The sequence below is a fragment of the Ranitomeya variabilis genome, chromosome 1 (genome assembly GCF_051348905.1).
Source record: "Ranitomeya variabilis isolate aRanVar5 chromosome 1, aRanVar5.hap1, whole genome shotgun sequence".
NCBI classification, from domain to species: Eukaryota; Metazoa; Chordata; class Amphibia; order Anura; family Dendrobatidae; genus Ranitomeya; species Ranitomeya variabilis.
Genome location: NC_135232.1, coordinates 202,655,936 through 202,679,884, shown reverse-complemented (window position 1 = coordinate 202,679,884; position 23,949 = coordinate 202,655,936). Strand labels below are relative to the sequence as shown.

General features: G+C 43.3%; 1 protein-coding gene across 1 annotated transcript in view; it reads left to right on the top strand.

The window, feature by feature from the left end:
* Positions 1 to 23,949, top strand: part of CCDC60 (coiled-coil domain containing 60) — a 329,554-nt gene that overhangs the window by 289,960 nt on the left and 15,645 nt on the right. The window contains exon 13 of the mRNA XM_077292073.1: positions 6,160 to 6,349. Within this exon, the coding sequence (XP_077148188.1) occupies positions 6,160 to 6,349 (190 nt within the window). The remainder of the gene's footprint in view (positions 1 to 6,159; positions 6,350 to 23,949) is intronic.

Sequence of the window (23,949 nt, the reverse complement as noted above, 5' to 3'; positions counted from 1 at the left end):
AACTCTAAATTGCGATGGTCAGTTAGCACTATGATCTGTTGTGCAGCTCCTTGCAGATGATGCCTCCATTCTTTGAAAGCCGCAATAATAGCCAGCAATTCCTTGTCTCCCACATTGTAATTCTTCTCAGCTGAGGTTAGTCTACGGGAAAAGAAAGCACAAGGATGTAGCAGACCCTTCTCTCCAGTTCTTTGGGAGAGAATAGCACCCAAAGCATTATCAGAAGCGTCCACCTCCACAATGAAAGAAAGTGTTGGATCTGGGTGTATCAACAGTGGTGCTGGTGTGAAACAGATCTTAAGCCAATTAAAAGCTTCTTGAGCCTGTGATGACCACTTAAAGGGCTTTTCCTTCTTTGTCAAGGAAGTAATGGGACGGACAATATCAGAAAAATTTCGAATGAAGCGTCTGTAGAAATTTGCAAAACCAAAAAAACGTTGGACCTCCTTAACGTTCTTGGGTACCGGCCAGTCAAGGATAGCCTGAATCTTACCAGATTCCGTGTTCAGCCCCTGGGGAGAGATGATATAACCTAAGAACTGCATCTTAGAATGATGGAACTCGCATTTCTGCGGCTTAATATACAGATGGTTCTCTTTCAGACGTCTTAAAACAGTTTTGACATGTTCTTCATGTTCCTGTAGAGAGTCAGAAAAGATTAGTATATCGTCCAAATAGATCACTACAAACTGGTCCAACAAATCTCTGAAAATGTCATTAGCAAGGTGTTGAAATGTTGCAGGGGCGTTACAAATTCCGAAGGGCATCACGAGAGATTCAAAGTGTCCATACCGGCATCGGAATGCTGTCTTCCACTCATCCCCTGGACGAATACGCACCAAATTATAAGTCCCACGAAGATCCAGTTTAGAGAACACCTTAGCATGGCGGACTCTTTCCAGTAATTCGGGAATCAGAGGCAAAGGGTAACGGTTTCATACGGTTACCTTATTGAGTTCCCGATAGTCGACACAGGGTCTCAGGGTCCCATCCTTCTTCTTTACAAAAAGATAGGTGCCCCTGCTGGTGAGGAAAAAGGATGTATGAAGCCTTTGGCCAGATTTTCATCAATATACTCCTTTAAGGCTTGAAGCTCAGGTGCCGCCAAAGGGTATACGTTACCAAAAGGAATAGCTGCCCCAGGAAGCAACTCAATGGGACAGTCATAATGCCTGTGTGGAGGAAGCTGATCTGCATTCTTCTTGTCACAGATGTCAGAGAACTCTTTATATGCTGGTAGTAAAGAAAATACCTGAATATGTGGTTCCGTAGCCGTGGACTCAGGGACAGCTTCTGTTAACGCTGAGTTGCTCCTTGTTGGAAAGATAATCTCCTTGGTCTCCCAGTTGATAATTGGGTTCTGAGAACGCAACCAAGGAATGCCTAAAATCACAGGAAAATGAGAAGAAATTAGCAAGAAAGAAAGTTGCTCCTGATGATTAGGCTCCAACAAAATTTCAAGGGGTACGGTCTCCTGATCCACAGGCCCAGAGATTAAAGGTGACCCATCTACTGTTTCCATGGTAATTGGAGAGGCTCTTTGCTGAATTTCAATACCATTTTCCTTGGCAAATGCGATATCCATGAAATTGCCACCTGCACCAGAGTCAATCATAGCTGCACTGGAAATCCACTGTCCTGAACACAGGATCTTAATAGGGAGAGAACAGTGAGAGTTCTTTTCCTTCATCTCCTTGGGGGGTGAAGTCATAGAAAGTGAATGGAATACAGCATTTAAAGGCAGGCTACATTCAGAGATCTCAGATTCATCATCACAGTTGTCATACTCCCCTACTGCTGCTAGCACCTTGTTAGGCCGTCCAGGACACTTAGGACAATTGATCAAGAAGTGGTCAGACTGGCCGCAGTAGAAATATAGACTTTCATGAAGGCGATGCTCCCGGCGCTCATTGATCTCGCGCCTCTGAACGGAATCAATTTGCATGGGCACCTCCTCCACCTCTCGTGATGTTTTACCTGCAGGCTCTTTGGAAGGAAGGGAAAAGTTAGAAATACGGTTATATGCAGCAAACTTCTCCTGCCTATGCTCAGTAAGGCGAATGTCAATGTGCACACAATGCTGTATAAATGTCTCTAGCTCTTGTGGTGACTCAGAGCGAGCTAGTTCATCTTTTACAATACTAGACAGACCCCATTTAAAAACAGGCAATTGTGCATAACTGTCCCAATTGGTATCTACCGCTAATCTCCTGAATTCAGTAGCATACTCAATAACAGAACGTTTTGCCTGGCGTAAAGACAATAAAGCAGATTCAGCGGTTGCACGGTGATTAGGATCATCAAACATTAATGCCATAGCGGCCAAGAAATCATCCAAGTTATTTAACCGTGGGTCACGAGACTCAATCATCGGATTCGCCCAGGCTAGCGCTCTTGCGGTCAGCAGCATTATTACACACAATACTTTGGATCTATCATTAGGAAAACGGTCAGCATGCACATCAAAATATAGCATACATTGATTCACAAAGCCACGAAATTTGTCGCGATCACCATTAAATCTGAATGGGGGCAACTTAGGTGGGCTAGCTGGTGGCGGTTGCTCAGAGGGAAAAGTCGCTTGTGCGGCTATTTGCGTGCTTATGTCCTGAAAAGCCCGTCCATACTGGGACTCTATGCCAGCAAGTTTGTTTTCCTGGGCTGCCATGCGGGTGCTTAAGTCCTGCAAAGTCTGTCCAAACACTTGTTGATTGTGTTCAAAGCTTCCAAACTTCTTTTGCAGACCTTCCACATCTTTCTGCAGTGATCTAATTATGGAAAACACCTGCTCTAGTCTGCTTTCTGCAGTCATTGTTCCAGCAGTCTCCTTTTTTTTTTTAGGCTAGAGTATCCTGTAATAATTATAGGGGATAACTCAGGAGACTCTTTGTGTGGAACAATACAACTACAGGACACAGTTTTATAAGTGGTAAAGTCTATATTATCACACGGTGATTCAAACAGGTGCAGAGAGAAACTCAAGTCCACAACACTTGGTGCAAATATCAAATGCAGCTCAGCAGTCTATAGGAAACTTCAGAGGAAAATGCAATCACGCAGAAAGTCTATGAAGCACAATTATTCTTGAGGATACTTGACACGAATAAGTCCTTGCTTAGTCCACAACACAGATAGATATGCTTATAAGGCAGTTCAAATAATATCTTAGCTCAACCAGGGAGGTCTGGGTATAGTCTCAGGTTCTTGCAGAGCAGAAACAGCTTACATGTCCAGCAAATGCAGATGGAAGCAAACACGAGCAGCAGATGAAGGAGGATTACTGGAACTGGTGTATGCAGCAGGAACTCAGAGCAGAGTAGCAGGATAACCCCACAGGTTCACAGGAGCAGGTATATAGCCAGGGAGTCAACAGAGGTCAGGAGCTGGATGCAAGGCAGAATACTCTAGCACAGACTGAAGGCTGGGGTGGAGTTTTATAGCAGGAAGACACAGTGCACATGAGACCAAAGACGCCATCTTGGAAAAGGGCAGTAATGCACAAAAGGTAATAAAAAATGTTCAGATGACAGCCACGTAGTTCAGTCACGTTTAGTGAACAAGTTCTGTCAGTCACATTGTGATGTAGTTCAGTCACGTTTACTGGACAAGTTCTGTCAGTCACAGTGCCACGTAGTTCAGTCACGTTTACTGAACATGTTCTGTCAGTCACAGTGCCACGTAGTTCAGTCACGTTTAGTGAACAAGTTCTGTCAGTCACAGTGTTATGTAGTTTAGTCACGTTTACTGGACAAGTACTGTCAGTCACAGTGCCACGTAGTTCAGTCACGTTTACAAAACAAGTTCTGTCAGTCACAGTGCCACATAGTTCAGTCACGTTTACTGAACAAGTTCTGTCAGTCACAGTGCCACGTAGTTCAGTCACGTTTACTGATCAAGTTCTGTTAGTCACAGTGCCAGTAAACTGTCAGTTCAGTTGTATTAAGTTCTATGAGCAATAAAATTTAATGATAATGTATCTATTTTAACTGGAAAATCCTGTGTATTCATTGCATTATTCTAAAATCTTCATAAATAAACTACATACTTCTTCTAGAATACCCGATGCGTTAGAATCGGGCCACCATCTAGTAATAATATGTATCTCATTTTTATATAGAAAAAAACCTTTTTTGTAATTTCTTCAGTTTTTCAATAAAGGTGTTGGATCACTGCTACATACTATACATCTGTCACCTCATGCAAAACATAATATTTCAACTAGATTATTAAAAAATTACTAAAAATATCTCTGTTATGTACTTGTTATGGCGCCTACTGGTATTCTTCTATGCTATTGTTCGCATGGGTGTCAGAGTGATTTGAAGTATTGTACGGGCCAGCTAAGTGAATTGCTTTTCAGGAAGCTGCTTTTCTGTTGCTTAGAGGAGTGCCATGCTATTGCCATCATTTGGTTTCCTGAGAAGCAAAGAAAATGGAGATTAATCTCGACAAACTTGCGAAATAACAGAAATTGCGATACTACTCAAGTGTAAGGGTCCATTCACATGGAGGATATTTTATATGAGAAAATCCATGGTGTACTTTATGTGGACTCTGCATCAGAAATTTGATGCTAACCTTTCGGTTTTTGCCGTGGTTTGGTAGGTTGAACTGACTGGGGTCTGCATGTGGATTAACCCTAATAGCCGCAATAATGGAAGCAGTTTTGGAAGTGGAAATGGAACCACCGCTTGTATTCTCACTCTAAAATTAGAGGGATCTGTGGTGCTGGTGCTGATCATCTTGCCTATCCACTACCACATAACGCTATGAAATGATTTAGAGGGCATTATAAAAAGTGTACAATAGCAGTATCTAGACACAGGAACACTGTTTAATTGTCTGAAACTGAAAAATTGTTATATATTGAATTATCTACCTAAGAATTGTAATGTTTCATGGACAAACCCCTTTAATTAGCCTTTTGTTTCAGTTCTGCAAACTAATAATTGGAATTTCTATTCTTTTTATTTCATTTTATACTACTTGTTATATGTATATTTTCATGTTTATTTTTGTTTTGTTACTTATCTGTAAAAGGAGCACGATCGGCCACAGGACTCCCTTTCTTGTGGTCAAGTTCTTCTGTGTACATACTGTAGATAGAGAAGACTTGTGTTAGGTGTCGAGTTCCCGCCACTGCAAAGGGGGAATCTCGAACCATGTCTGCTGCGGTCTCCTATTCTCCAGCCGCAGTGGAACCTGCTCAGCGGAGACATCGGTCCCAGCGTGTGGCTCAGCCTAATACTATGTGAATGGTTACTGCTGCCTTTCCAGGCTCTGCCTTTGTAGCCAGCACTGGTCAGCGGCAAGCAGGCTTTTCTGGGACTAAGTCCTGCTTTTCACGCACTGAGCATGCCCACGGGAGGACCTCTCATTGGAGGGTCACACGCTCAGGTCCTGTAGCAGCTCCTATTGGTCCACCAGGAAGGTCCTGAAGAGCTGCATCTATAAAAGGTTTGCATGGCCGCACGGCCATGCGCTAGTATCAAATGTGTTTGGCTTATGCCAGTGGATACTATACCACTCTGTACATATGTGGTGTGAGGCTGTAGCTTTGGGTCAGGCAGGCAGCTAGCATCAGTGGGGGCAATTAGCCTTGGCTTAGCATCTGGTTCCTTCATGTGTGCGGTAGCACAGAAGAGTTCCAGAGCAAGCACAACCCTAGTTAGGGTAATAGTTTTGTGTACAGCGCGACTCTGGGAGGCAACAGAGATCACTTCCAGTTCACACGGGGTGAAGCTTAACCCACGTGTGAGCTCAGAGGTTATCCGCCGTTACTTTGCAGCAGATATCTCTGCACGGTGGACCCCGGGCTGCGAACGCAGCTTGTAGCTACCTATCTATACTCGGTGCGTTCCGCTAGCCCTAACAACTTAGCTGTCTTTTTTAAACAAATAGTATCACTATTTATCTGTTTTGCTCTTGTAACTATTATATATTCATTGTTATCAATAATGTATATAAAGTTGTCTAATGTCGAGGCTTTATTCTCTTAGAATGTTCATTCTCCGAGCATATCCTGAATAAAACATTTTGGCCATTCCTTAGTGATATCTAACACAAAACAGCTTTTACATCGCTTCTCAACATGTTGGCTGAGATCAGTCGTGGAAGATAGCCTTTCTAATAACTTTTCTTATATATTCTATTTTACAGGTTTATAATGCTACTTTCTAGGATTCCTCCTGTTCTGAAGAACAACCGGAAAGTTCATAATATTTTAGAGAAGCTGGAAAAGCTTGAGGAAAAGCCATTTATCAGAATACGCACAAACTCCTTTCTGAAGGTTCTGCATGGACTTCGTACTTGGGAATTGTGCTCTCCTGACATAAGTGTAGCTATAGAGGTAAATATAAATATTAACCCTTAGTAAAATTTGCGTTCAATGTCCGTTTTATAACCTAAAGTGTCATGTAAATGTTTGGGCACTCCTTATCAAACTTACTGTTATTGTGAACAGTTAAGCAAGTTGAAGATGAAATGATCTCTAAAAGGGCTAAAGTTAAAGATGACACATTTCCTCTGTATTGTAGGCCAAAGAATTGTCATTTTTTACATTTTAAAAATTACAAAAAGGAAAATGAACCAATGCAAAAGCTTGTTCACCCTTGGAGATTTGTGTGCTCAGATAACTTTGACCAAGGTTTCAGACTTTAAATAACCTGTTATGAGTATTGCTTGTTCACTATCATCGTTAGGCTACGTTCACATTAGCGTTGTGCGGCGCAGCGGCGGGCTCAGCCGCGGCGACACATGCGTCATGCGCCCCTATATTTAACATGGGGGGCGCATGGACATGCGTTGTCTTGCGTTTTGTGATGCATGCGTCATTTTGGCGCAACTGTCAGGGAGCAGAGGATGCTGCATGATGCAGTTTTTTCTGCGCCAAAAATCATGCAAAAAATGAACGCATGCATCGCAAAACGCATGCACAACGCAGCGTTGTGTGTTGCGTCGCTGACGCTGCGCCACACAACGCAAATGTGAACGTAGCCTTAGGAAAGCCCAAGTGATGCTAATTACCCAGTTTAATAAAAACCCAGTGTTAGGACTGGTGGAACGCACTAGATAATAATATTAAAGTATAAAGAATATTAAAGAATATGAGGTGCGTTCGCAGTCCGGGGTCCACTGTGCAGAGATGGCTGATGGACGCTTGCTCACACGTGGGTTAGACCTCACCCAGTGTGAATGGAAGTGAACTCTGTTGCTTCACAGGGTTGCCGTAATAACGCTGTGCCCTGATAGCAGTCACAGGGTGCAGCTGAAAGACACTAGTGGGATCCCTATGAATCACCCCCACTAAACTGGTGATTGGACTCGCTCTGACCCTCGGTGGCTTTTGAGTCCGCGCCTGAGGACGCCCTGAGTCAGATGCTGAGTCCAAGGGGGAATTCCCACCCTACTCTGACCGGCTGTCAGGAAAGCGCACTGATTGCGCACAGTGCCGTAAAGACGGGCAATGCAAATAGATACTGAAACGCGTGCTTAGTGTGCAGGTAGCACTGTCGGGCGCTAGGAAGCTTCCACCATTCGCGAGCAGTCATCAACACAAGGAATGGGAATGATTAAGGAGCTTTCATCCGTCGACAGACATTCATCTACACACACACATATTAAGTCTATTCTAGCGCATGGCCGTGCTGCCATGCAAACCTTTTATAGCTGTAGCACTCAAGGACCTTCTTAGTGGTCCAATAGGAGCTGCTATAGGACCTGAGCGTGTGACCCCCGACCTCCAATGGGAGGTCGTCCTGTGGGCATGCTCAGTATGGGAAAAGCAGGACTTAGTCCCTGAAACGCCTGCTCGCTGCTGATCAGTACAGGCTACAAAGTCAGAGCCTGGAAAGGCAGCAGTAACCAAGCACACAGTATCAGCTTGAGCCAGACGCTGGGACTGACGACTCTGCTGAGCAGGCTCCACTGCAGCTGGAGGAGAATGGAAGACCGCAGCGGACATGGTTCGAGATTCCCCCTGTGCAGCGGCGGGAACTCGACTCCTAAGGCTACTTTCACACTAGCGTCGGGCTCGGCCGAGGTTCCCGACGCTAGCGTTGTCTCCGCCGCACAACGGGGGCAGCGGATGCATTTTTCCAGCGCATCCGCTGCCCCATTGTGAGGTGTGGGGAGGTGGGGGCGGAGTTCCGGCCGCGCATGCGCGGTCGGAAAAAGTGGACCGTCGGGAGCAAAAAACGTTACATGTAACGTTTTTTGCTCCCGACGGTCCGCCACAGCACGGCGCAACCGTCGCACGACGGTTGCGACGTGTGTCATTGCGTCGCAAATGCGTCGCTAATGTTAGTCAATGCAGAAAAAATGCATCCTGCAAGCACTTTTGCAGGATGCGTTTTTTCGGCAAAACGACGCATTGCGACGTAATGCAGTTAACGCCAGTGTGAAAGTAGCCTTACACCCAGCCTCCTCTAGCCTTGTGGCGATAACATCAGCCATGGGATCTTCCTAAGCAGCTGCCTAGCACTCTGAAAATTAAAATGGTGGAGGTCCACAAAGCAGGAGAAGGCTATAAGACAGCAAAGCGTTTTTAAGCTTCCCTTTCCTCAGGACACTCACACTTTGATTCTGATAGCACCATTAATGGTCCCGTCGGTGGATACACCCAAATCCTGTTTTGTGGGGGAGTTCAGACACAAGATACTGGCTTTTATCGTAAGTCATTTTACAAGACTCGTTAATGAGTTGATTGTGACTTGTAGGATCACTACTTTCAACAGGTGGCGCTATAGAGTTCAAGTCCTCTTTTTCTCCTAAGAGGCAATTTGCATAATAATTTTCCCAGAGGAGCATTGCACGGTGAATAAGCCTCCTTACCTTGACAAGCCAGAGCTGGTATGTCACTCTCCACAAGGAGAAACCTTACCCCTTAGACCTCAGTCCAGAGCCTCTCACCTTGCCAAGTCAGTTGTCATGCTTTGCACTGACGAGGACCTACAGCCCGAAACACCGTGTCTGCAAATTGAGATACTGATTTGGCTTTTATCCTAAGTCATATTACAAGACTCGTTAAACGGTTGATTGTGACTTTTAGGATCGCTTCTTCCAACAGGTGGCGATATAGAGTTCAAGTCCCCTTTTTCTCTGAAGAGGCAATTTGCATTGTAACCTTGAATTTATCAAATCTGCCAAATGTTTCTCCTTCTACCAAGCTCTGTGGAGTCTTTTTCTTAACCAATTCAACTTTATCTCATACAGACCTGGCTCCCGTAATGGTAAGGCTGATGCTTTTTCTAGGTTGTTCTCCAAATATTCTTCTACAGCAGCACCACCAACAACCATCCTGCCTGAGTCCAACTTCCTGGAGGTGATCCATAACAAAGACTTGCTGGAAGATACACGGGAAGCATATGAGCCAGACCCAATTCTTCTGCATCCACCTGATGGTATATCGCTTACCTTTCATAATAAAGTATGGACTCACAATCATTGCCTCTGTGTTCCAGAAACTGTGAGACCAAAGGTATTAAAATGGATCCATGTCTCCAAGTTAGTAGGACACAGAGGAATTAAAAAAAAATAATTTCTGTTTTGCTTCTTTTGGTTGCCCAATTGCCAAAAAGATGTTAACAATGTGTATCTTGCTGTAGCACCTTGCCATGTATAAAGGGCCCCACACACCACCAATGGGATTATTTTAGCCTCTGAAAATTCATCTTGTCCTCGGGGCTCTATATTTATAGACTTTATTGTTGAACTACCAGTTTCAAAGGGGAAGAGTTCCATCCTAGTAGTGGTGGACAGACTTACCAAAGAAGCACATTTTGTCCCCTGCACTGGTTTGCCTTCTGCTAAAGAGACTCCTGATCTCATAATTCAAAATGTGTTTCATCTTCATAGGGTTCCAGAATAACTCGTCTCAGATCGTGGAACACAATTTACATTGAGATTCTGAAAGAATTTTTGTGCAGCATTGGACATTGGTGTCAGCTTATCTTCTGCATTCCACCCCCAATCTAATGATCAGACTGAACTCACAAACCAACCCTTAGAGAAATATCTCAGATGCTACATTTGTCATCTTCAGGATAGCTGGGTGGATTTGCTTCCAATGGCAGAATTTTCATATAACAATTCTCAAAATTATTTGACCAAACACCATTCTTTGCAAATTTGGGTTGCCATTAAAGCATTCTTCCTAATTTTCACAGAGAAACGCCTATTCCTGCTGTCGCTGAAAGAATACAATCTGTGCAACAGAATCTGGAAACTTTATGCCCAGGAGGAAGCAGCAGATAAATCTCGTAGACCTTCTCCAAGCTTCCAAGTGGGTGTTGAAGTATGGCTTGCCACCAAGAGTTTGAAACTCCATATACCATTTCCAACACTAGGCAAAAAATGTATTGATGCTTTCAAAATCATTGGACAAGTTAGCTTAGTAGCTTTTCATCTTCAACTTCCCAGAACAATGAAGATACGTCCAGTGTTCCATGTCTCCTTACTAAAGCCATTTGTTCCAAATCCTTTCCATGGCATTGTCTACCAACTCTTGGTACTATTGAAGTGGAGGAGCAAGAACATTACATAGTTTAAAAGGTCCTGGACTTTCGAATATTTAGAAACAAGTTGCAGTACTTAATAAATTGGGAAGGGTATGGCCCTGAAGTTAACTCCTGGGAACCTGTTGAAAACATCAATGCTCCTCAACTGCTTAAAGTGTTTCACCAAAAATACCCACAAAAACCAAGTCAAGCATTGTCTGGAGGCTGCTGTTGAAAAGGGGGAAAAAGGTCCGGATTCCTGTTGTTCTTCTACAGTTTGACCACTAGTGGCTACTGTTGTTCACCTTAATAATTGTGCTGCAATCCCACTCCTTATCACTTGAGTCTGCTGTTGTGTACTGCAATTGCCCTTTACTAAGATGGCAGATTCTGAGCCTGAGGAATCCAGCTTGTCTCTTGTTGGGCCTACTTAAAGTCACATGGTTCTCTCACTCGTTGCTTGAGTATTGTGTTTATCTGTTAGTCTAGTTTTATTTTCCAGCTCCTGAACTTTCTATTCCAGATTGTTCTCATTTATCTATGGATTGTTTCCTACAACTCCATTGGTATCTCCAAGAACTTCTGTTACCGCTTGCTGTTAGAGATGGGCAAACCCAAACAGTAAAGTTCGGCATCCGTACCGAACACCAGGCAATCCGTGTTACTGTTCGGGTTCGGCTGCCCCAATACCAGGTGTTTGTCGCGCTGTCATGTGCATGGCAGCACGGCAAACACCACTTCTGATCAGCGGTGAAATAATCCTCGCCGGTCAGAGAGTCACGGTTTCCACCCCAGTGTCAAAAGACAGCATGAGAGCTCAGCTGTGATCAGAGGTATAAAGTTTACCTCCGGTCACTGGTGTCAGCTGCTGCCGCTAATAACATGGTGTCCTGTAATTATTCCAGTAAATTTTATATTCAAAAAGTCTTCTTCCCTTCCGAGCTCTGCCACATGCCCAAACAGTAGTTTTCCCCACATACACTCCCTGACAGAAGTTATGTCGCTTATTCATGTTATGTAAATAAAACCTTGTAACCTGACATTAAATTCATCCATTGGTTGTATAAATTATTCTTTTGAAAGCTGAAACCCTCCAAAATGTAGTTTAGGTTAAGAAAATAAATTGGCATCAATGCAGAACTATTGATCAGTTAATGGACACAGAATGGTCAGATTTTGGCAAGACAAAAGTTTTGTCGCCCACAGAAAGTAATGTGATATTCAAACAAATAATTAACTTAAAATATAAATATATGTTGCATAACATTGGTGAATGAAGCTGTGGTGCTATTAGAGTCATATTTAATATTTTGTGTGACTTCCATGAGCTTGAAGGACTGCTGTTGGGAACTCTATTTTTAGGCTCCCTCTAGTGGTCACAAGCGGTACTGTGTAGTGTTGTCTTTCTGCAGGTTGGCTGCATCAGCTGGTTCGTTATCCTTGGTTGGTTTCCTATTTAACTCACCTGGATACTCAGTTCCTTGCCTGCTATCAATGTATTCAGTGCTCTTCAGATTCCTTGTGATTACCTTGCTCCCAGCCTCTCCAAGACAAGCTAAGTTTTTGACCGTTCATTTTTGATTATCAGCATTCATCATGTTTCTTGTCCGGCTTGCTAAGATGTGATCTCCTTGCTTGCTGGTTGCTCTAGGGGACTGACTTTCTCCCCCCACACCGTTAGTTGGTGCGGGGGTTCTTGAAATCTCAGTGTGAATATTTTGTAAGGGTTTTTTACTGACCGCACAGACCCCTTTACTATTTTCTGCTATCTAGTATTAGTGGGCCTCATTTGCTGAATCTGTTTTCACCCCTGTGTATGTGCCTTCCTCTTACCTCACCGTTATTATTTGTTGGGGGCTTCTATATCTTTGAGAATTATTTCTCTGGAGGCAAGAGAGGTCTTTCTTTCTCTCTAGGGGTAGTTAGTTCCTCAGGCTGGCTCGAGACGTCTAGGATTTTTAGGCACGTTCACCGGCTACTTCTAGTGTGTTTGGATAGGTTCAGATTTGCGGTCAGTCCAGTTTGCCACCTCCCTAGAGCTTGTCCTATGTTTGTTACTTAGCTGGAGTAATTTGTGATCCTCAACCACTAAGGATCATAACAGTATAGCAGGCCAAAAAAGTGTTTAATGCATCGCGGAAGTGGGATAAAAAGAAGACCTGAGTACATTTTTTTTTTCCTCCCGCTTTTCCTTTGCTGCAGTCTGTTTAGCTTCTTTCATCCCCTTGAACTCTGGGTGGTTTTGAGCTCAGCTGCAGACATGAATATTCAGACTCTGACTTCTAGTGTGGATCATCTTACTGCACGGGTGCAAAGTATTCAGGATTTTGTTATTCATAGCCCTATGTCAGAACCAAAGATACCCATTCCTGAGTTGTTTTCTGGAGATAGATCTAGGTTTCAGAATTTTAAGAATAATTGTAAGTTATTTCTGTCTCTGAGACCTCGTTCCTCTGGTGATTCCGCTCAGCAAGTTAAAATTGTTATCTCCTTGTTGCGTGGCGACCCTCAAGATTGGGCCTTCTCTCTGGCGCCAGGAGATCCTGCGTTGCTTAATGTAGATGCATTTTTTCTGGCTCTTGGACTGCTTTATGAGGAGCCTAATCTTGAGAATCAGGCAGAAAAAGCATTGCTGGCTATCTCTCAAGGTCTGGATGAAGCAGAGGTGTATTGTCAAAAATTTCGGAAATGGTCGGTGCTTACTCAATGGAATGAGTGTGCCCTGGCTGCAAATTTCAGAGAAGGTCTTTCTGAGGCCGTTAAGAATGTTATGGTGGGGTTTCCCACCCCTACAAGTCTGAGTGATTCTATGGCTTTAGCCATTCAGGTTGATCGGCGTTTGCGGGAGCGCAAATCTGCTCATCCTTTGGCGGTATTTTCTGAACAGAGACCTGAGTCTATGCAATGTGACCAAACTCTGACCAGAATTGAGCAACAAAGTCATAGACGTCAAAATGGGTTGTGCTTTTACTGTGGTGATTCTGCTCATGTTATCTCAGCATGCTCTAAATGTTTAAAAAAAATCGCTAAACCTGTCACCATTGGTACGATACAGCCTAAATTTATTTTGTCTGTTACTTTGATTTAGTCTTTGTCGTCCTACCCGGTTATGTCTTTCGTGGATTCGGGTGCTGCCCTGAATCTGATGGATTTGTCGTTTGCCAGGCGCTGTGGTTTTGTCCTGGAGCCTTTGGAATTTCCTATTCCTCTGAGGGGAATTGATGCTACGCCATTGGCTGAGAATAAGCCTCAGTATTGGACGCAAATGACCATGTGCATGACTCCCGTACATCAGGAGGTGATTCGCTTTCTCGTTCTGCATAATTTGCATGATGTTGTCGTTTTGGGTCTGCCATGGCTGCAGGCTCATAATCCAGTTTTAGATTGGAAAGCTATGTCTGTGTCAAGTTGGGATTGTCAGGGAATTCATGGCGATACTCCGTTGGTGTCTATTGCTTCTTCCACTCCTTCTGAGGTCCCTGAGTTTTTGTCTGACTACCAGGATGTATTTGATGAGCCCAGGTCCAGTGCCCTACCCCCTCATAGGGATTGTGACTGTGCTATAAATTTAATTCCTGGTAGTAAATTCCCTAAGGGACGACTTTTTAATTTGTCTATACCAGAGCATGCCGCGATGCGGAGTTATATAAAGGAGTCTTTGGAGAAGGGACATATTCGCCCATCCTCTTCCCCTCTTGGTGCAGGATTTTTTTTTGTGGCCAAGAAGGACGGTTCTTTGAGACCTTGTATAGATTATCGTCTTCTGAATAAAATCACAGTCAAATTTCAGTATCCTTTGCCACTATTGTCTGATTTGTTTGCTCAGATTAAGGGGGCCAGTTGGTTCACTAAGATAGATCTCCGTGGTGCGTATAACCTTGTGCGCATTAAGCAGGGAGATGAATGGAAAACAGCATTTAATACGCCCGAAGGCCATTTGGAGTACTTAGTGATGCCTTTTGGACTCTCTAATGCTCCTTCTGTGTTTCAGTCCTTCATGCATGACATCTTCCGAGAATATCTGGATAAATTTATGATTGTTTATCTGGATGACATTTTGGTCTTTTCTGATGATTGGGAGTCCCATGTGAAGCAGGTCAGGATGGTGTTTCAGGTCCTGCGTGCTAATGCTTTATTTGTGAAGGGCTCAAAATGCCTCTTCGGAGTACAGAAGGTCTCCTTTTTGGGTTTTATTTTTTCTCCTTCTACTGTGGAGATGGACCCAGTCAAGGTCCAGGCTATTCATGACTGGACTCAGCCTACGTCTGTTAAGAGTCTTCAGAAGTTCTTGGGTTTTGCTAATTTTTACCGTCGTTTCATCGCTAATTTTTCTAGCGTGGTTAAACCTTTGACGGATTTGACCAAGAAGGGTTCTGATGTGACTAATTGGTCTCCTGCGGCCGTGGAGGCCTTTCGGGAACTGAAGCACCGGTTTTCTTCAGCTCCAGTCTTATGTCAACCAGATGTCTCTCTCCCCTTCCAGGTCGAGGTTGATGCTTCTGAGATTGGAGCAGGGGCTGTTTTGTCGCAGAGAAGCTCTGATGGCTCTGTGATGAAGCCATGTGCTTTCTTTTCAAGAAAGTTTTCGCCTGCCGAGCGGAATTATGATGTTGGTAATCGGGAGTTGTTGGCTATGAAGTGGGCATTTGAGGAGTGGCGACATTGGCTCGAAGGAGCTAAACATCGTGTGGTGGTCTTTACTGATCACAAAAACCTGATTTACCTCGAATCTGCCAAGCGCCTGAATCCTAGACAGGCTCGTTGGTCGCTGTTTTTCTCCCGTTTCAACTTTGTGGTCTCATACCTGCCTGGTTCGAAGAACGTGAAGGCTGATGCACTTTCTAGGAGTTTTGTGCCTGACTCTCCGGGAGTTTCTGAGCCGGCTGGTATTCTCAGAGAGGGAGTGATTTTATCTGCCATTTCCCCAGATTTGCGACGAGTGCTGCAGAAATTTCAGGCGGATAGACCTGACCGTTGTCCACCAGAGAGACGGTTTGTCCCGGATAGATGGACCAGCAGAGTTATTTCCGAGGTTCATTCTTCGGTGTTGGCGGGTCATCCTGGGATTTTTGGTACCAGAGATTTGGTGGCTAGGTCCTTCTGGTGGCCTTCCTTGTCGCGGGATGTGCGTTCCTTTGTGCAGTCTTGTGGGATTTGTGCTCGGGCTAAGCCTTGCTGTTCTCGTGCCAGCGGTTTGATTCTGCCTTTGCCTGTCCCAAAAAGGCCTTGGACGCACATTTCCATGGATTTTTTTTCTGATCTTCCAGTATCTCAGGAAATGTCTGTCATCTGGGTGGTGTGTGATCGTTTTTCCAAGATGGTCCATTTGGTGCCCTTGCCTAAGTTGCCTTCCTCCTCCGATTTGGTTCCTCTATTTTTTCAGAATGTGGTTCGCTTGCACGGCATTCCTGAAAATATTGTGTCTGATAGAGGATCCCAGTTTGTGTCCAGGTTTTGGCGGACTTTTTGTGCTAAGATGGGCATTGATTTATCTTTTTCGTCGGCCTTCCTTCCTCAGACTAATGGCCAAACCGAGCGAACTAATCAGACGTTGGAAACTTATTTGAGATGTTTTGTTTCTGCTGATCAGGATGATTGGGTGACTTTTTTGCCATTGGCCGAGTTTGCCCTTAATAATCGGGCTAGTTCTGCTACTTTGGTTTCGCCTTTTTTCTGCAATTCTGGTTTCCATCCTCGTTTTTCCTCGGGTCAGGTTGAGTCTTCTGACTGTCCTGGGGTGGATTCTGTGGTGGATAGGTTGCAGCAGATTTGGAACCATGTGGTGGACAATTTGAGGTTGTCACAGGAGAAGGCTCAGCGCTTTGCCAACCGCCGCTGCGGTGTGGGTCTCCGACTTCGTGTTGGGGATTGGGTGTGGCTGTCTTCTCGGTATGTTCCTATGAAGGTCTCCTCTCCTAAATTCAAGCCTCGCTTCATCGGTCCTTATAAGATCTTGGAAATCCTTAACCCGGTGTCTTTTCGTTTGGATCTCCCAGCATCGTTTGCCATTCATAATGTGTTCCATAGGTCTTTGTTGCGGAGGTATGTGGTACCTGTGGTTCCTTCTGTTGAGCCTCCTGCTGGTCGAGGGAGAATTGGAGTACGTGGTGGAGAAGATTTTGTATTCTCGTATCTCTAGACGGAGGCTTCAGTATTTGGTGAAGTGGAAGGGCTATGGTCAGGAGGATAATTCCTGGGTTGTCGCCTCTGATGTTCATGCGGCCGATTTGGTTCGTGCCTTCTACGCGGCTCATCCTGATCGCCCTGGGGGTCTTGATGAGGGTTCGGTGACCCCTCCTCAAGGGGGGGTACTGTTGTGAACTCTATTTTTAGGCTCCCTCTAGTGGTCACAAGCGGTACTGTGTAGTGTTGTCTTTCTGCAGGTTGGCTGCATCAGCTGGTTCGTTATCCTTGGTTGGTTTCCTATTTAACTCACCTGGATACTCAGTTCCTTGCCTGCTATCAATGTATTCAGTGCTCTTCAGATTCCTTGTGATTACCTTGCTCCCAGCCTCTCCAAGACAAGCTAAGTTTTTGTCCGTTCATTTTTGATTATCAGCATTCATCATGTTTCTTGTCCAGCTTGTTAAGATGCGATCTCCTTGCTTGCTGGTTGCTCTAGGGGACTGAGTTTCTCCCCCCACACCGTTAGTTGGTGCGGGGGTTCTTGAAATCTCAGTGTGGATATTTTGTAAGGGTTTTTTACTGACCGCACAGACCCCTTTACTATTTTCTGCTATCTAGTATTAGTGGGCCTCATTTGCTGAATCTGTTTTCACCCCTGTGTATGTGCCTTCCTCTTACCTCACCGTTATTATTTGTTGGGGGCTTCTATATCTTTGGGAATTATTTCTCTGGAGGCAAGAGAGGTCTTTCTTTCTCTCTAGGGGTAGTTAGTTCCTCAGGCTGGCTCGAGATGTCTAGGATTTTTAGGCACGTTCACCGGCTACTTCTAGTGTGTTTGGATAGGTTCAGATTTGCGGTCAGTCCAGTTTGCCACCTCCCTAGAGCTTGTCCTATGTTTGTTACTTAGCTGGAGTCATTCGTGATCCTCAACCACTAAGGATCATAACAGACTGCATCCATTCGGTTCAACAATGAGTCACACAATGTATTATTGAAGTCATCAGGATTAGCAAAGAATCCAGTCTTACATGCCTCCCAGAGTTCTTCTAGATTCTTTGGTTTTGTCTTCCAAGCTTCCTCTTTCATCCTACCCCAAACATGCTCAATGATGTTCATATCTGGTGACTGGGCTGACCAGTCCTTGAGCACCATGATCTTTATTGCCTGGAGGAACTTTGTTGTAGAGATGGATGTATGAGATGGAGCACCATCCTGCTGCAGAATTTGATCCCTTTTATGATTTGGAATAAAAGAGGTAGCTAATATTTCTTGATATTTTAGGCTATTGATATTGCCTTCCACCTTGCAAATGTTTCGCACACCCCATTCTAAATGTAACCCCAGAACATGATCTTTCCACCACCAAATGTAACTGTTTTCTGGGTGTATTTTTGATCCATACAGGCTCCAGTAGGTCTCCTGCAGTATTTGCGGTGGCTGTGGTATATTTCTACTGAAGATTCATTAGAGAAATCCACCTTCTGCCACTTTTCCAGCGTCCATCTGTTTAGCAGGCTGTGGGACTTTGCAAATGACACACGGTTTTTTATTTGCCTTTTGTTTAGTGCTGGCTTTTGGGCACTGATTCGACCATGGAGGCCATTTTGAGACAGAATCCTACAAACTGTTCTAGTTGACACAGGGACTTGAGGTGACCAGGCCTGTTGGAGCTCTGCTGCAGTGGAAGAGGGGCTTGCTTTGGATTTTCTAACCAACAAACGTTCTTCCTGAGCAGTTGTCTTGCAGGGTCTGCCAAACCTGGGCTTGTCAAACACATCTCCAGTCTCTTCAAATCTTTTTTTAATTCTTTGTATTTGATGCTGAGACACATTAAAGGTGCCAGCCACCTCTGCAGTGGATCTGGTCTTCAGCCTCTTGATAATCCAGGCTTTGGTCGCAGGGTGGATTTTTGGCATGTTGTCAGAGCTCAAGTTGCAGTTCAAGTGAAGGTCTGGGGTGCTGGGTTTCTTTTTATACACACACATTAATTAACTGATCATTTACTGAGCACAGGTGAGGATGTAAACTAGGATTGGGTGCAATATATGACAAGGCAACAAAACTTTTGTGAAAATAAAAAAATTTGGGTCTAAAGTAAAAATTTTGTGAAAAAAGTTGAATGCTCATTTTTTTCCTTCCACATTCCTTTAATTCCTGTGAAGCACCTGAAGGGTTAATAAACTTCTTGAATATGGGTTTTGAACACCTTAAGCTGTGACATTTTAGAATGGTGTCACTTTTGCCTATTTTCTGTCATATGGGCCACTCAAACTCACTTCAAATGTAATATTGTACCTAAAAAAATGTTTGTTTTTTTTAAATCTTGTTGGAAAAATGAGAAATCACTGGTCAACTTTTAAACCTTATAACTTCCTAACAAAAAAAATTATGTTTCAAAAATTGTGCCTATGGAAAGTAGACATGTGGGAAATGTTTTGTATGAACTATTTTGTGTGACATAACTCTCTGATGCAAAGGACATAAAAATTAAGAGTCAGGAAGATGAAAACAGGCTTCGGGTGAAGGGGTTAATAACAATTGCCTATCTTTAGGACAGGTCATCAATCACTAATAGGTGGAGGTGCGACACCAGGCACCGATGCCGATCAGCTGTACCCGGTGCCAGAGTTGGTCGGTTGTGCTCTCTTCCAGAGCAGAGCATCACAACTCCGTCATTTGCCTGGTGGCCCCAGTACAGTGCTACAGATCCACCACTATTCATTCTAACAGGGCCAAATATGCAGTTCCCAGCCGTGAACTGAACACTGAGCAGTTGACCTGTGCCGTGCAGTTATGTAACTGAGCACCTTCGGTCGGCGGCACTGTGAACAGATGATCGATGAGAGTGCCGCACCAATTTGGTATTGATGACCTATCCTAAGGATAAGGCCATTATTATTAACCCCTTAATGACCGCCAATACGTCTTTTAACTCACCTGATATATAAGAGAATATCATCCCCATACAGGTGACAATCCAGCAGCTGTCGGCTGTACACTATAGCTGACAACTTGCTGCATGAGCCACGATCAGTGTTTGCACTGTCCAAATCTGTTTAACCCCTTAGATGCTGCTGTCAATAGTGACTACATCATATAAATGGTTAACAGAGTGTGGGGGCTTCCTCTTTATCCCAATTGGTGCCCTCTGATCATGATTGTGCTGTCCTGATGTTTGCGATGGCAATTCACGACCAAATAGCTGCCTTAGAGTCTGACGGCAGTTATAACCTTTCAGAAGTTAGCGGCATTTAGGAGGTAAAAATACACATTTTCATTACTATCATGCCACTTTGCATTAATTCCTCAACATCACCTGAAGGGTTAATAAACTACCAAACAGCAGTTTTCAATATGTCAGGGGGTGCTGTTTTTAAAATGGTATCACTTTTGGGGGTTTCCCAATATATGGGACCCCTAAAGTCACTTCAAACATGGATAGGTCCCTAAAAAAATAAATTTTGTAAATTTCCTTGAAAAATTACTGCTACACTTTTAAACCTCCTAAAATGCTAACAAAATAAAATAACATTTTACAAATGGTGCTGATATAAAGCAAGCATGAGGGAAATGTTATTTACTAATGTTTTGCTGTGGTATGACTATCTGGATTAAAGGGATAATCATTAAAAGTCTCAAAATTGCTAATTTTTAAAAAATGTTCTCACATTTCTGATATTTTTTTTATAAATAAACACAAAACATATCAACCTAAATTTACCATTATCATAAAGTATAATGTGTCACGAAAAAAACGTCTCAAAATCACTGGAATTTGTAGAAGTATTGCAGAGTTATTACCAAAATAAACCATAAAGTGACACTGGTCAGATTTTAAAAAATTGGCTCCGTCACTAAGGGGTTAAAGTACTGGACAAACACTTTGAGGATTTAATTGCTTCTGATAGAAAAGCGCTTCAAAAATGTATTCTGCCTTCAGTTAGTATTGTTTTCGCATTTCAGATTCTGATACATCCATAAACCGTCCCCCCCCCCCAAAAAAAAAAAACCTCTCATTGGCAGCAAATGATTGACTAGTACTCTTTATAGGACCTCAGTTGGTCTTAGCACAGGATCCTACTGTGGTGAAATGATCCTTTCAGCTCTCACAGCCTTTTGTTTATTTACAGTGTAATTATAACCTGCTGATTGCTTTTTGGCACCGCGAGCAGCCATAAAACCCTGATTAACGTTTCACATTTAAATTCAGATCCTCCTTATTTAAACAATATTCCAAAGTCTATTAAAATATATTTCCTCCTGTTGACATGTCACAAACTAAAACAACAGATAAACACCTCAATTAATAAATATGAATAAATTTAAAGCCACTTGTTTTGCTCTATATTCTGTCATTCCAATCTGTATATTAACCATTTAGCGTACCTATTCCTGTCTGGAGCATACTGCATTATTGCCTTAATACACTGACATTTATAAATAAGATCGAAAGGATCAGTTAAATGTTCTGTCAGATCTCTGAGTAAATATAATATATGCCAGTGTTGGCCATCTTCTAAAGCTTGGCCAGATATCCAGCCATCATTAATGACAGTATTTTGCCGTTCTCAATATCATCAAGGAGGGCAGCATGGTGGCTCAGTGGTTAGCACTACAGCCTAGCAGCGCAGGGTTCAAATCCCACCAAGAACAACATCTGCAAGGAGTTTGTATGTTCTCCCCGGGTTTGCGTGGGTTTCCTCTGGGTTCTCCGGTTTCCTCCCTCACTCCAAAGACATACTGATAGGGAATCTAGATCATGAGCCCCATCGGGGACAGTGCAGACATCCCAGTCCAAAAGTCTTCATAACACATATGCTTTTTAGAACCTTAACTTTGTTTGCCTTTTGTAAATGTCTACACAGTTAATATGTAAACAAAGTATTTTTTTTCATGCTGCACTATTTGTCTAGAGTGCGCTACCCCAGTCAGGTTAATTCCCAGTGATTCACAGTTTTAAGTGAGCCCTAAATGTTTTAGGTGGGCCTATAACAACACCTATCTAATCTAACTTTTCTAACATTTCCGCTGAGAACCTGGTCCATTCTGTTTCCTACACATTCCATTCATTTAGTAGCATTTTTCGATCTGTTACATACACTGACTGGTTCCCAAAGGCTTACATGTATAACCTTGTTTATTGTAAAGATGGTTGAACCATAGCGCGTTGAACAAGCACATTTTATCATTTATGCCCCTACCCCATCCTGTTTCCTCATAGATTAAAATGTAATAAAAAAAATATTATTATACACATCTGAGATCTGAGTTTCTCCCAGGGGGTCAGAATTTTATAAATGCCCTAAATAAATGACTTAAAAAAAAAAATCACAATTATTGGTATTCTGTAGGACCAGGTAGGTAGAGAGAGTAGCAGCTACTTTCTGCAGTGCTAAGGTCGGGAGCATAGATGCAGTGTCTGAGCAGCTGATGCATGTGCCGTCTGATGCACCTGTACATACTTGTTTATTGTACACATTCACACCTAACATTAGTATTAGGAGGAGTCAAATGTGCATGCTCTGTGTGGCTGATCATTGTTGGTTGAATGATTGTCTATATGGCAACTTTAACGATGAGCCTCGCGGGCTATGGGATTTAGTGCATATTTTTAAACCCCGGGAACCAAAATGGCTTTTTTCCCTATTGGTATCCTGTAGTAAAATGATGTATTAAATGGAATACTGCTTTAAAATATGATGAAGCATTTAGTTGCCAAAACTTTCATAGTAGTTATTTTTCTACAATGAAGATACAAATATGATATTGCTATATATCCACTCTTTGGTTCCTTTTTTACTTGTTAGATTAATATTCCAGTACATAGCATACTTTACGTACGGTATACAGACACAATATTCTCTAATTTTCTGAAGACATGACTTCGAATTAATACTATTTTATTCTACAAAATCACCTTTCAACACTATACATTTAATATATCGATCAAAAAAAAGGTCTAATCTGGTAGAGAAAAAAATGTTATCCTGTACTGCAAACCACAACTTAATTATTTTTTTGTTCTCGGAAAGAGGTAATAATCAAAGGGGCAAAATCAGGAGAATATGACAGATGATTGACAATTTCAGATCCCATTTCATTGAGTTTCGCAGGGTTGTACAAGACTTGTGGACCAGAGCATTATCCTGCAAAAAAGTGAGATGCCTTTGAGAAGATTTTGCTGAAGTTCCAATCTTCCAATGACATGGATAACTTTTCTTAATCACAATTTCAAACTGACATAACCTGTTCTGCTAAAACTTAGCATGTTCACTTTTCAGAGTTAATACTTGTTTCCATAGCAACAGAGTTTCATTTTGTCTGATAAAAATAATCAAAATCAACTATGTATTAATACCTCCTCATATATAGAATGATGTTGTCTAATATCATGGATAGACCATATGTCAACAAAATACATTTCCAGTTGAAAATCTGGAAAATCTAGAAGAAGGTGGCTCTGAGCCAGAAATCGAAAATATATGACATCTCTGCAAAATCTATATATATATACTGTAATTGTTTAAGGGGTACTTCCGTCTTTCTGTCTGTCCTTCTGTCTGTCTGTCGGCAACTTCCGTCACGGTTATTCATTCGCTGATTGGTCTCGCCAGTTGCCTGTCATGGCTGCCGCGACCAATCAGCGACGGGCACAGTCCGATTTGTCCCTCCCTACTCCCCTGCAGTCACTGCCCGGCGCCCGCTCCATACTCCCCGCAGTCACGGCTCACACAGGGTTAATGCCAGCAGTAATGGACCGCGTTATGCCGCGGGTAACTCACTCCATTACCGCCACTATTAACCCTGTGTGACCAAGTTTTTACTATTGAGGCTGCCTATGCAGCTTCAATAGTAAAAACATGTAATGTGAAAAATAATTTAAAAAAAATAAATCATTATATACTCACCTTCCGCCGCCTTTCCGACGCTCCGTTGACCGGTTCATGCAAGCGGCAGGTTCCGGTGCTAAGTTTGGTGTGCGACAAGGACCTGCCATGACGTCACGGTCATGTGACCGCAACTTCATCACAGGCCCTGCGCGAAGAAGCTACGGTACCATGGGACAGGCAGGGACAGCATCAGCGCCTGGAGCAGGTGAGTATTTCATATTCACCTGTCCGCGTTCCATCCGCCGGGCGCCGCTTCGTCTTCCCGTCCTCTTGCACTGACTGTGCAGGTCAGAGGGCGCGATGACGTATTAGTGTGTGCGCCGCCCTCTGCCTGAACAGTCAGTGCGGAGAGACGAGACGCTGAGGAGCAGCGACGAGAGGTGAGTATGTGATTTTTTTTTATTGCAGCAGCAGCATTACATGTGGCACAATGCTGT